General features: G+C 35.2%; 1 protein-coding gene across 5 annotated transcripts in view; it reads right to left on the bottom strand.

Moving 5' to 3' along the window:
* Positions 1 to 12192, bottom strand: part of EML5 (EMAP like 5) — a 95106-nt gene that overhangs the window by 26738 nt on the left and 56176 nt on the right. For all 5 annotated transcript variants that reach the window (XM_053980234.1, XM_053980232.1, XM_053980231.1 and 2 more), the window contains exons 19-27: positions 11954 to 12065; positions 10833 to 10960; positions 9018 to 9159; positions 7118 to 7270; positions 6160 to 6291; positions 4773 to 4861; positions 3898 to 4074; positions 2857 to 3058; positions 1063 to 1189 (exon numbers count right to left, since the gene is read on the bottom strand). In XM_053980234.1, coding sequence (XP_053836209.1) covers positions 1063 to 1189; positions 2857 to 3058; positions 3898 to 4074; positions 4773 to 4861; positions 6160 to 6291; positions 7118 to 7270; positions 9018 to 9159; positions 10833 to 10960; positions 11954 to 12065 — 1262 coding nt within the window. The remainder of the gene's footprint in view (positions 1 to 1062; positions 1190 to 2856; positions 3059 to 3897; positions 4075 to 4772; positions 4862 to 6159; positions 6292 to 7117; positions 7271 to 9017; positions 9160 to 10832; positions 10961 to 11953; positions 12066 to 12192) is intronic.

Genomic DNA, 12192 nt, shown 5'->3' with positions numbered 1-12192 from the left:
CCATTTCTCATAAATGCAAGACAGGGAACCACAGCTTTATACACAGGCACCCCACTCTCTCCTACAGCAACACAACTTAAAAACAAAAGAGGATATGAAACTCCCACAAAAGTCACACTGCATTTCTCAACAAGGGTATCACAGACTTTTCCAGCTTCACTGTGGAAAGAGGCGTGAGCATTGCCACAGAACTCCTCACATTCCTGCAAAACTTTCTACTCTCCCATTTGCTTACACCCTGTTATACCCTGTTGTTTTCCTCACTTCCCTCTCTTTAGTATCAGCGTTCCCCAGTTGTCTTATTAGGAATCCCTCCTTCCTTTTTCCTCACATATACTGTCCACATCAATTTGGTGGACAACAAACAACTTTCAGGGTCCCATGCTCAGCTGCAGATTCCACAACAGTTAATGTTCTAAAGGTTATAAATTGTTTTTGGTATTTTGCATTTGTTTTATTTTCTGCGTTTATTGTAGTCTGCTCCCCATCCTATTCTCTTCTAAAGCATACAGTAGTGAACCAAGATACAAAACTAACACTGTGAAGCAACCAACTCCATTTTCCAAGATTCATTAATAAAAACTGCAGAACCACTGCAGACAGAATTTTTCAAAGAAAGGTAGAAGTTATGTAGAGAATGAAGTAATGCAAGGAGCAAATGGAGCTGAATTCATCAGAGCAGTTTGTTGGCAGAACCAAAAAACTGAGAGCTGTCCTTCCCTAAAACAATCGTACAGGCTCACGCCTATAATGCCATCACTAACCACCAGTCAGCATTTCAGTTTCCAAAAAAACATATTATTAAACACCAGCAAATAACTCAATCATCTCAAGGAACTCCCCAGACATAAAAATATGCATACATAGTTTGTAATCTTTTGTGCTCTCTAAAAATAGATACAACCTAGTCCTTTGAGCTACTTTTCTTTTTTTCTTCAAATAAGTATTTAGATTCTTTTTATACATATCGTTCTAAGTTAAGAATTAAATATTCCAATATAATTTTGTTCTACTATTCTTTTCAGGTTGAGTTTTTGGCTAGAATTGTAATTTAATAATTACCTTTCATCCAATGTTGGCTCCTTTTGTTGCAGATGAGGCTTAATTCCAAACATTGGTCTAATGTTTGTTGATAAGGCTTTGATGGTGTAATTAATTTCATTTTCCCTTGTCACATCACTGTCATAACCTAACAAAACCAGAGGGAAGAGTATCAAACCAAAATAAGGTACAAGAGCAACAATCTAATCTTAATTTGTGCAGATTTCAACAATGTACTAGATTACAAAAACAATTATAGCATGAATTATCACTAACATAAATACACAATAGAAAGAAAGTAGCTGGGAATCATGCACATTGTTAATAAAAGACATTAAAAGAAAAAGAATTCCCTACAACATCTTTGTGGGAAAAAAATTACTAAAGAGTCAAGGGACTTTAAAAGCCACCCCACTTCTGCTTGGTTGGCCTTAACTACAGTCACTAACAAAGAACCTCACTACCTGATACCTGCTCTTAAGACCTGTAAGATTCAGTGCCTGGCTGTTCTCAGTTCCAGGATCCATCCATTACCATGGAATCTATACGTTTGCACAAGGTTCCTACACAATGCTTAGGGCCAGCAAGGCACATCAAGATAATGTTTACCATAGTAAAAGAAACATGTGGGACACTTACTCTCTCACTTACTCTCCATTATTTTGTTTTTTCAAAGATAGAGATTACTAACACCAACAATGTGATGGTGAATACTTCTTAACTCTAACGGAAAATAATAGGATCTGACCTAGAGAAACTTTTGTGGCTAAAGATGGCAATGTCTTTTCTTGTAAATCTTCACACACCTTGCTTTCTTTTAGAGTACTTTTGAACACACAGCTTAAGAGGGTTCTGTGTAAAGCAGCAGAGCCTAGGGAAGATTATAGGGCTAAGATATTCTAACAGGTCTCAAGCAGAGGCTGAACAGAAACTCCGAAGATTGCAATTTTTGACTAAGTTAAAGGCTGAGAAGTCCTCCTAGAGGCAATTAAATTACTTTTTGTATTCTTCAGTACTTTTAAGAGGACAGTGATGAAAAATTCTTTTCCAATGAATGTTTAATATGTCTTTAATACTTAATGTATTTTTTTGGTCATTTAGCATGTTTTAGTGACAGCTGAAGTTTATTTATTACACAGAGCTATTTAATGAGAAGCAGTGATAATTTAAAAATTCTTGAACACTGAGGAGTTGACAAGGAGGAAAAACCACACTTGGGAGAAGAGAAAACAAGTCTGGAGGCTCATAAACCCTTGGAATTGTAACATGAAAAAGAAAACATAAGTATGGAAAAAACAGTAGAAGTTAATGCTACAAAATAGAATTAACACTTTATAACTACTGATATTGTGACCTTGAAATAGATACATAAACATCAGCCTACTTCAGGCTTCTATGTTTCCATGTTATGGAAGCAGATGCTATAACATCAAGGTAACTATGGTCTCACATTATACAGATTTCAATATAATTTCTTAAGAATTAGTGACCAAATTCCAACAGTGATGATTCTATTTTAAACATAGATTTTCGGTAGCTATGTATAATTGATACTTAATATTTTTCATTTACAAGATATCAAATGTCTCTTTATGTACTCTGACTCAAAGCAGTAACTCAAACACTTCATTATCATTTTCTTCACAGCAGTTTATCAGTCCTTTCCCCAAAACCAAATTTTATTTAACATTTTTGAAGAGTATTTGCTACTTAAGATAGAAACAATATATAAATTATTTCTACATTTTCAGTTTTCCATTAATAAAATCTTCTTGAAATAGCATAATCCAGCTAGTTGTATAAATTACTACTGACCTCCATCTTCTTCAGAATCTAGATCAGACTCTTCACTGTCACACTGCCTGCTATCCCGATGTCCTTCCATCTCATAAGTCCACAGCATTAATGAGGTGTCTGCTCCTCCAACAGTGACCAACAAACTGTCATCGTAGGTCCAACGGACATTTGTCACATGGGTGCTGTGAGCAACATACCTCTTAAATTTTCCAAACTTTCCCTAAGGGAAAAAAGAAGGCAAAGATGAAATTTACCCAGTCTGCTAGACAAAACTGACATATGTTGCCAGCACAATGACATCATCTTAACTTCTTTACGGTTCATGCTCCAGCTATTTTGTATTTCATATGATTGTAACGCATGATTTGCCAAGTGCCCCTCCTATAGCAACTTCACGAAATGTTAACCTTATCTTCATATCAACCATAAAAGAGTTAGTTTATAAACAGATTCCAGCAATAAACACTGGATCACTTTTTATAAGAGAGACAATAATATGAGCTGGAATAAAATTCCCATAGAATATTTTAAGTCAGTACTTGTGCACTGTTACCATCCTTAGCATGGCAACATTTCACATTTACCAGGAAACATACAGGAAAACTAGAGGTACTTGAAGAGCAGTAAAAATACAATGTGCTTCTGGAATGGCTTTTCTATGATGTGTGATTAAACACTATTAAAGGTCTTCATCTTAGGAAAAAAAAATACTAATATTGGACAGAATGAAGGTCCTTAAAATCATGAATGCAATGTAGGTGAAAAAGACATGTTCATTGTCTTCCAAAGCATCCTCATTCTTAAAATTTTTCCTATTCATTTGCCACAGTCCGCAGCTGGACACTGCATGAGATGGCTCTACAGTCTCACCTGGAATGATCATTCTTACTCACTGGAAGTTTAATGCATTGCAAACTGCAATGTAATACTGAATGCTTTCTTTGATCAAAATGAGAAAAATATAAAAGCATTCTTTTCTTCTGAGTGATGAATTTTCAGAGTTTTGAAAAGGCAGATTTATAAATAAATACTTTCCATAAACAGCTGAAAATTACTTACTTTAGCAGGGTATCGAAACAGTTTCACAAATCCAAAATCATCTCCTGTGGCTAATACTTTACTATCACTCGTGAGGCATGAAGCAGTTACATCTGTGACTTCACCAATTATTGGCCAGATCCCTTCACAGCAAGAGCCCAAAACACTTGTCCATGATGCCCAGCCAATCTTTTCTACCTACAAAACAACACATTTGAGACAGAGAATAGTTCTTAGGCATTTTTCTTCCATATCCGATTTCAATAAAAAGTCCTTGCACTGAAAGATACATCACATCTAAAAGATAGTATTTTAATATATTAATCACTTATTTTTTTACCATTCAAAATTTCATTTGAGACCTGTAATTTTACCTCTATGAAATTTCAATTCCAAAACTTAAGTATTTTGAAAATTTTTACCTTAGCTGCTGTTTCAGGCTAAAGAAAACAAATTATGTTTTCCAACATTGCCTTTAAATACAATGGAAAATATAATTTGGAAATTACCCATTTTTGCTCTCTGCCCTATGACAACGCTCTATATTTGAGAAAAAAAAAAAACTACAATATACTGCTCTTGCCTATATGTATTATGCAAACTGTATTACATTGTTACATAAAGACAAACATGAGGTTTTCCACAGCAAGGTTAAGTAATCTGCAATAGGTTTTCAAAGGTGTTTAGGTACTAGAAGAGATACACAGAAGACTAGTAAGATTTTCATGAATCAGCCAAATGCCTGTTTCTTAATTGAAGAGAAAAATGTGAAATCCCCTACATATTTTATTATTTTAAAAGTTTAAAATTACAGGTGTATACATCATTCCCTCTTATGTAGTCTGCATCATAAGTCTAATTTGCAAGTAAGTTAAGAAGGCAGTACAGTTCCTCACCTCCAAACTCGGAATAGTCTGTTTTTTCCCTCGAGGGGCTTCAAAAAACAACTGCTCTTTAGCACCAGTGTTGACTTGCAAAAGTTTTCCTATAAAACATATGACATAGATATTGTATGTTAACATAGAAGATATCATTTTACAGAAGCAAAAAAGCAAGGTTAGTTTGAATTTTTTATTGCTAACAGCATTGCATCATTTTTTTTTTCTATTGGAAAAAACTGCATACCTATATAATGGACTGGAAGTATGGTTTTCTAAAGAGATCTAAGTCCTTTGACCCCTTAAATTCACAACCCTTTCTCCTCTCTTTGAAAGCTGTACTAATGCATCACTTTTCTCTCCTTATTATGGCTGTCCATCAGATGGTAGACAACATGTACTGGGTAATGTACTGGCAATTCAAAACTTGTTTATGATTACTGGCTGTTGATGCATGTGCTTTTGGGATGGAGAAGCACAGATGCTGCCTGGCCACCAGCTGATCCCAAGCAGGTGACTTCTTTACACCTCTATACTACTTCATTTCTGAGGGAAATTCTCACCAGTTTCTGTCCTCTTTCAAAATCCTCAAAGAAGCTAACTTAAAACACTCTTTCAAAATAAATCAGACTGTTTCAGAAGTTACTATGTAGAGGAATACGAACATGAACAAATATATTGCACAATTGCACAGCCTTGCTTTTTAATGAAACAGGACTAAATTTAGTATTTTGATCACATATTAATACCCTGGAACACAGGAAATCCAGTCTTTCTGCTATGTGTGACAACAAAGATACATATTCCTGAGTTACAGATTTGTAACTGATTTACACATTACCCAGTATATTATTAAAGGAGTAGAAACATAGAATCATGGAATGTTTGGGGTTGGAAGGGACCTTAGAGACCATCTAGGTCCAATCTCCTGCCACTAGACCAGGTTGCTCAGAGTCTCATCCAGCCTGGCCTTGACCACTTTCAGGGATGGGGCATCCACAACCTCTCTGAGCAGCCATTTCCAGTGCCTCACCATACTTACAGAAAAAATTTCTTCCTAATATCTAATCTAAACATACCCTCCTTCAGCTTAAGACCCTTCTCCCTTGTTCTATCACTAACTGCCCTTGTGAAGTCAAATGATAAAACAGGAAGGATTTTTTTAAAAATCCAAACAAACCAATCTATAGAGACAAACCATTTTACTTCAAATTGCACAACTTCTAAATACGTATGTGGCAGTAAAAATCATGAGTTTAATATTTATTCAGATGCTGTGAGAGCATATTCATAAGCTGAAGAATCAAATCTGTCAGTGATACCACAAATCCATACTATACATGTACTTTGTTAGTCTATAATGAAAACAGTCTTCCAGTACATTTTTACAGTGAATTCTGCTTACCTCTTATGTCCCAGTCCATGTGTGTGATATAGCTGGAGGCTCCCTTGCAGATTCCCACTCTTTTACTGCTCATTACATTGTAAATATCTACAAAGTTGTCACAGGATGCCACAGCTAAGTACTTTCCAGCCCCTAAAACACATCAGTACAAACACAAAATATTTTCAAAAAATTTTAGTGTTTGTCATATTAAGCACAAGTAAATTCTGAATTTAACCATATGCAACTTGGATGTTTTTGATATCAGCTTGCTAATTTATACATATTCTCTGACAAACTGATTTTCATTTCACATAATCAGCATTAAACAGAAAACTATGGTATGATTGCATTTTCAAACAATAAAAACCATTTGCTGAAATTTTAAGCATTTATGGTATTCAGAGAATGATAAGGCTTAGGGAACCAGAAAGTAATGTTGTATGGGAATTGGTATCAGTAATTTGCATCAAATTTCTCCAACAGATGAGTATTTTAACTAAAGTAGGCTATGCATTTTGAGTTCCTAAAATATGAGCTATAATGTTGGAAAAAAAACCTAGCCTCACTTAGAGTACTAAGAGGGGAAAAATAAGAAAAAGAAAAAAAAGTTGCCAGGAGTTTCTGACACATCAGTTTCAAGTATTCTTATTAGATAAGAGCAACATCAGTGATGTGCCAAACTTATGCAGGTCATAAAGTGCAACCCTAGGGAGCTGCTGGATATTCACAATTTCAAACTGGCTGTTGTATTCAGGAGGTTACTATAGGCAAACATATTCCAATAATCTCATCCTTAAGTAAGCAACACAGGATGTCACACCATGGTCTTTCAAAATGTTAGTATTAGTTTTACTGACCTATTTTTTACATCTAAAACTACTACAAATCTTCACTACTTTTATCTCTTAAATGTGATTAAGTCTTACTTGAACAACCTTGGTATTAGAATTTTCATTTAAAAAAAGAAATCACTCACCAGGAGAAAATCTGATTTCTGAAATAACATCTTTCCTGTGCTGGAAAGAGACCAAATCCTCCAGGGTATCTGCATTAACTATCAAAAAACTTCCATCGTTGAGACCAACAGCTAATGCTTTTCCATCAGGAGAAAAGCAGCAACATCTGCCTCCTATGAGAAATAAAGAAATTGCATTCAGATACATTTACAGTGCATTATCCTTCTTTCAGATCTATTTTTCCATTAGCACAGGAAAGCTATTCTTATCCTAGAAAACTTCCAAGGAAGTTTTCCAGATGCTGCCAAAATAATTTCCAAGTTGTGACAGCATACAAACAGGTACACAGGCCCAGAATCTTGGAATTTGCATATTAATTGATATCTGTTCTACATTAGTAATACAGATTAATCACTATTGTCTGTATATTTCTAACTTGATCTCTTTCTTTGTATCTGGTGCTGCCTGTTTGTTACCATTTGCTCTGATAAGGAGAACACAGCTGGAAAAGACCCTCTGGATTCACAGAATTCAGTCATTTGCTATCACAAACAATAACTCACTAAGTCATAGAATCCCTCCAATAAACATGCCAGGGTTGTTTGAAAAACAGTTTAATTTCCAATTTAAATTTATGTATGGTCAACTTTTATAGATTTATTTTCATGTCAGAATTTTCTGTTAGCATACATATTTTCCCCTACTATTTGTTCCTCTGATTAACCTGGAGACTGAAATCCTTTACTTAGATGGCTTCACCACAAGGCTTTGCATTTATTATCCTGTAGTTCCTTTCTTCATTCTCAACTTTTAGTTTAATTATACTCAGCTGAACACAGATGAGAAATGTACACCAAAAATACCCTGATTTTTGTGTTGTAATTTCTATGAATACTGCACTATGTCTTGGGGAAAATACCTCACTATCACATGTAATTGTCATCCTGCATTCAACAACATCCTGAGCCTTCTGCTCTTTAAGTTACTCCTGACCTACACAGGCATTTTTCTTACAGTCACTGAATCTGCCTTTTATCATTAACAAGTATTATTTCAATTCCATTACTCAGTCTGCAGAAGCATACATCTTTTTCTGTACAGTACACAGGAACTTTTTAAGATTGCCAAAGCATCTCAAAATGTGTCTCATCAGCAAATAGAGACGTTTTTTGCCAAAAGTACACTTAAATATATTAATATCAGCTTTAAAACTTGAGCAGAGTTCACCAACTAGAATCTCTGCTTATGTGAGCTTGTATCTCTTCTACATTTATTTTGTCAATCTAAATCATCTTCAATTAAGCTTCCCCTTATGTTTGAATCAAACTGCATTGCTGCATGCCAAACAGATAAAGCCTACTGTATTCCTTTATCTAGCAAAGCATACATAGAATTAGAAGCTTGTCAGGGCCAGTTTCACCTAATCCTGAAAAAAATCACCTTATATGATGTCACTTAAAACAGATTTTCCATCTGTCAAAATACAATTTATTTATATCCTAAACAACAAGTAAAAATTTTATGATTTCTCTTTTCTTGACATTCTAGATCCTTCAAACATTCACAAAGAAAATTACATTTCTTCTAAGATTTCTTCCAAAAATTTCTAGATTCAAAGTCTCAAAAAAGCCTTGCAATATTATAAGCAACATAGCATTTATGTAATTGACTCAACTTTTATTGTTAATTCACTGACTTAAATAAGTTACAAGTGCAAATAATCTTCAGAACAGCACTACACAGAATTTTTTGTGCAGATTCATTAGCTTAAGGGCTACATAACTCGTGACCATAGCATTAATAAAATAATTTGAGCAAAGAAAGGAATTTATTCTGCTTTCAATTCCTGCTTTCAAAAGATTCATAATGCTTGTAAATGTCAATTTCATCAGTAAATATTTTTCATACTAAGCATCTTACCCTTTTTCAATTTGCGAACAGCTAACATACAATGGCTAGGAGATAAATCCCATATTCTTAAGGTTTTGTCATCACTTACAGTGGCACAAATAGGTAAATGAGGATGAGTAGCTAGACCCCAAACTTCCCCCTCCATGTGACCCTGAAAAAAACACAACAAATCAGATTTCTTTTTATTTTAAACTGAAATATTAAATGATACATTTACACTAAAAAAAAAAAAAAAAAAAAGAATATGCATTATTTAGAGGATAATAAATATCTGAATAAAACCACAGAACTCCTGAAAAAAATCCACTCTGCTACTTGTGCAAAATTATAGTAATTTGTTCTACAGAAAGCTTCTGCAAAATAATCCTCACACACATGTATGTCAGTGGCATGGCCAGTGGGACTGAGTGCACCCTCAGCAGGTTTGCAGATGGCACAACACGCTGGAGGGAGGGCAGCCCATGCAGAGGGGCCCAGCAGGCCTGGCACGTGGATCCATGCAATGAAGCTCAACAAGGCCAAGGGCAAGGTCCTGCACGTGGGTCAGGGCAAGCCCAAGCACAAACACAGGCTGGGCAGAGAATGGACTTAGAGCAGCCCTGATGAGAACTTTGAGGTTTTGGTGGACAACAAACTGGACACGAGCTGGCACTGTGCACTTGCAACCCAGAAAGCAAAGTGGATCCTGGGCTGCATCAAAAGAAACATGACCAGCAGGTCAAGGGAGGTGATTCTGCCCCTCTATTCCACTCTGGTCAGACTCCAGTACTGTGCATCTCTCTGGAGTCCTCAGCACAAGAGAACATAGACCTGTTGGAATGGGTCCAGAAGAGAGCCACAGAAAGGGTCAAAGGGCTGGAGCACCTCTCCAGGCTGAGAGAGGAGGGGGTACTCAGTCCAGAGAAGAGAAGGCTTCAGGGAGGTCTTGTTGCAGCCTCTTAAAGGGGGCTTATGAGAAATACAGGGACACTTTTTAGTAGGGCTTGTAGTGACAGGACAATGGGTAATGGGTTTAAAGTAGAAGAGAGTAGATTCAGACTAGATAGAAGAAAGAAATTTTTTATGACAAGGGCAGTAAAACTGGGAGAGCTTGCCCAGAGATGTTAGAGCTGGCCCATCCCTAGAAACATCCAAGGTCAGATTGCATGGGGCTCTGAACAATCTGATCTGTTTGAAGATGCCCTTGCTTACTGCAGGGGGTTTGGACAAGATGATCTTTAAAGGTCCCTTCCAACCCAAACAGTTCTGTGAACTAGGTTTTTCTTTACCTTAGGTTCTAATATTTTCTTTTAACAGACATAGTTCTTTATGTATTGCACTGTCTACTCAGAGAGGACAGAGTCCAGAGATTTCTACTTAACTATGAAAGAAAATACTATGTTGATGCAATGTAAAAATCTGTTTAGTAGTCAAACTTAAACAATGCAGTTGTTTGGTATTGCAAAATTTTTTACGTAATTACAAGTAAAATCTCAAAACAAATGACAAGGAGACAACTTTTAAAAATAAGAGTAATTAGTACTCAAGAGAAGTTAATAAGTAATTTGGAGGAAGATCCACTATTTCACACACTTTTCTTATTTTTTTCAAAGCACATCTATGATTTTGGTCTCTTTGGATGGATGAACTCATTGAACAAACTAGTAATGAAATTCTATGTCCTATATTGCTCATTAAGGAGTCATAATGGTTTAGTCTAACTAAAAGTGATAGTAAATCACTAACTTCATTAGTAGTTAAAGTGCTTCTTATTGCACAAGTCTTCACTTGAGAAATAAAATCATGTTAGTGGTATGACATATTTGACTGCTACTTAAAACACACCTGAACCAGCAGAGTTATTGGTCCACTTTTATCCACCTCCAATATTTCACCATTCTTTGTGCCCACTAGAATATGACCATGTCCTAATGATATGGCACGTATAGAAGGATTATCTTCTAAGAGGAGACCTAGAACATTAAAATGTTAGAAGATACAATTCTCAATTACACCTTAAAGAGGATCTTTCACACTTATGCACATCACATTCTCACTGTGGAAAAATCTACTCTCTTACTGTAGAAAACATTCCTGCATGAACCAACATGTCTGGATTCATTTGTGAGGATTTAGCAATACATCAAAGAAGTTAAATAGGCCTGACTCTGTGCATGTTAGTTATCAACTAGAACACTATATTGCTACCAATTATGGTACCTCCAATTCTAGCTTTTTGTTAACAAGCCATAAGACTCTGGAGTACAATGTTTTCATTAATGAGTATTTATATTCATCATATTTGAAAATCAAATCATGTACTTTACAACACAGCAAACATAATTTTAAGGGAAGGGGATGGAAGAGAAAAAACTATCTAGAATGAAAATACAGGGAACTGTAAATTAGCATTAAGATCAAGAATAAGTGGTAGAAACGGGAAAAATAGGGAATGAAAATGTTCTTTAATTATTTCAAAAGATATATGCATTTACAGAAAACTAACTATTAATTTATTGACTACTAATTAATTAACTACTAATACTACTACTACAAAACTAACCACAATTCTGAATTCATTCCTTTCTCTGAAATAAAAAAGATCAGGCAAGATACTCCATGATAAGAAATATAAGAGGATTTTTGCTTGACACTTTAATAAAAACAAAACAAAGCAAGAAAACACCTGGATGATAAGAAACTTAAGCTGGATCAATTAATTTAGGCTAATAGTAAACTAAATATTATGACCTGCATCCACCAAATGTGCAAACAGACCCTACAACACACAACTCCAGTCCCAACAGAAAAATTAGTTATTTAGAACCAATAAAGCTTAAAAAAATTATTTTAGTATTTATTATGTCAAATGTGGATTCCCTCTTACTGTGGAAAGCAGTTTCACAAAGATTTCTAAAGTAAGTATTTCAAAAATAGAACAAAACATAGGATAAAGTCTGTGTTACCTTTGGATCCAGGAGCCAGAGCAGCCCTTTTGATGGCATAGGTTTTGAGACAACGTTCAAAGGTATCATCCCAGAGAGCTACTACTCCATCCTTTCCTCCAGTGACAAATCCCTGGGGGAAAAGAAATAAAAATCACTAGTTATATTTGATTACTATCTTTCCTTAATTTTTCAGTGATTTCTGCCAATACTGAAAATGGACTATATACAACACTGTAATGCACAGAGCTACAGATGTT

The sequence above is a fragment of the Vidua macroura genome, chromosome 6 (assembly GCF_024509145.1).
Source record: "Vidua macroura isolate BioBank_ID:100142 chromosome 6, ASM2450914v1, whole genome shotgun sequence".
Classification (NCBI taxonomy): domain Eukaryota; kingdom Metazoa; phylum Chordata; class Aves; order Passeriformes; family Viduidae; genus Vidua; species Vidua macroura.
The sequence above is the reverse complement of the archived record's forward strand: the minus strand, read 5'-3'. Positions and strand labels throughout refer to the sequence as shown.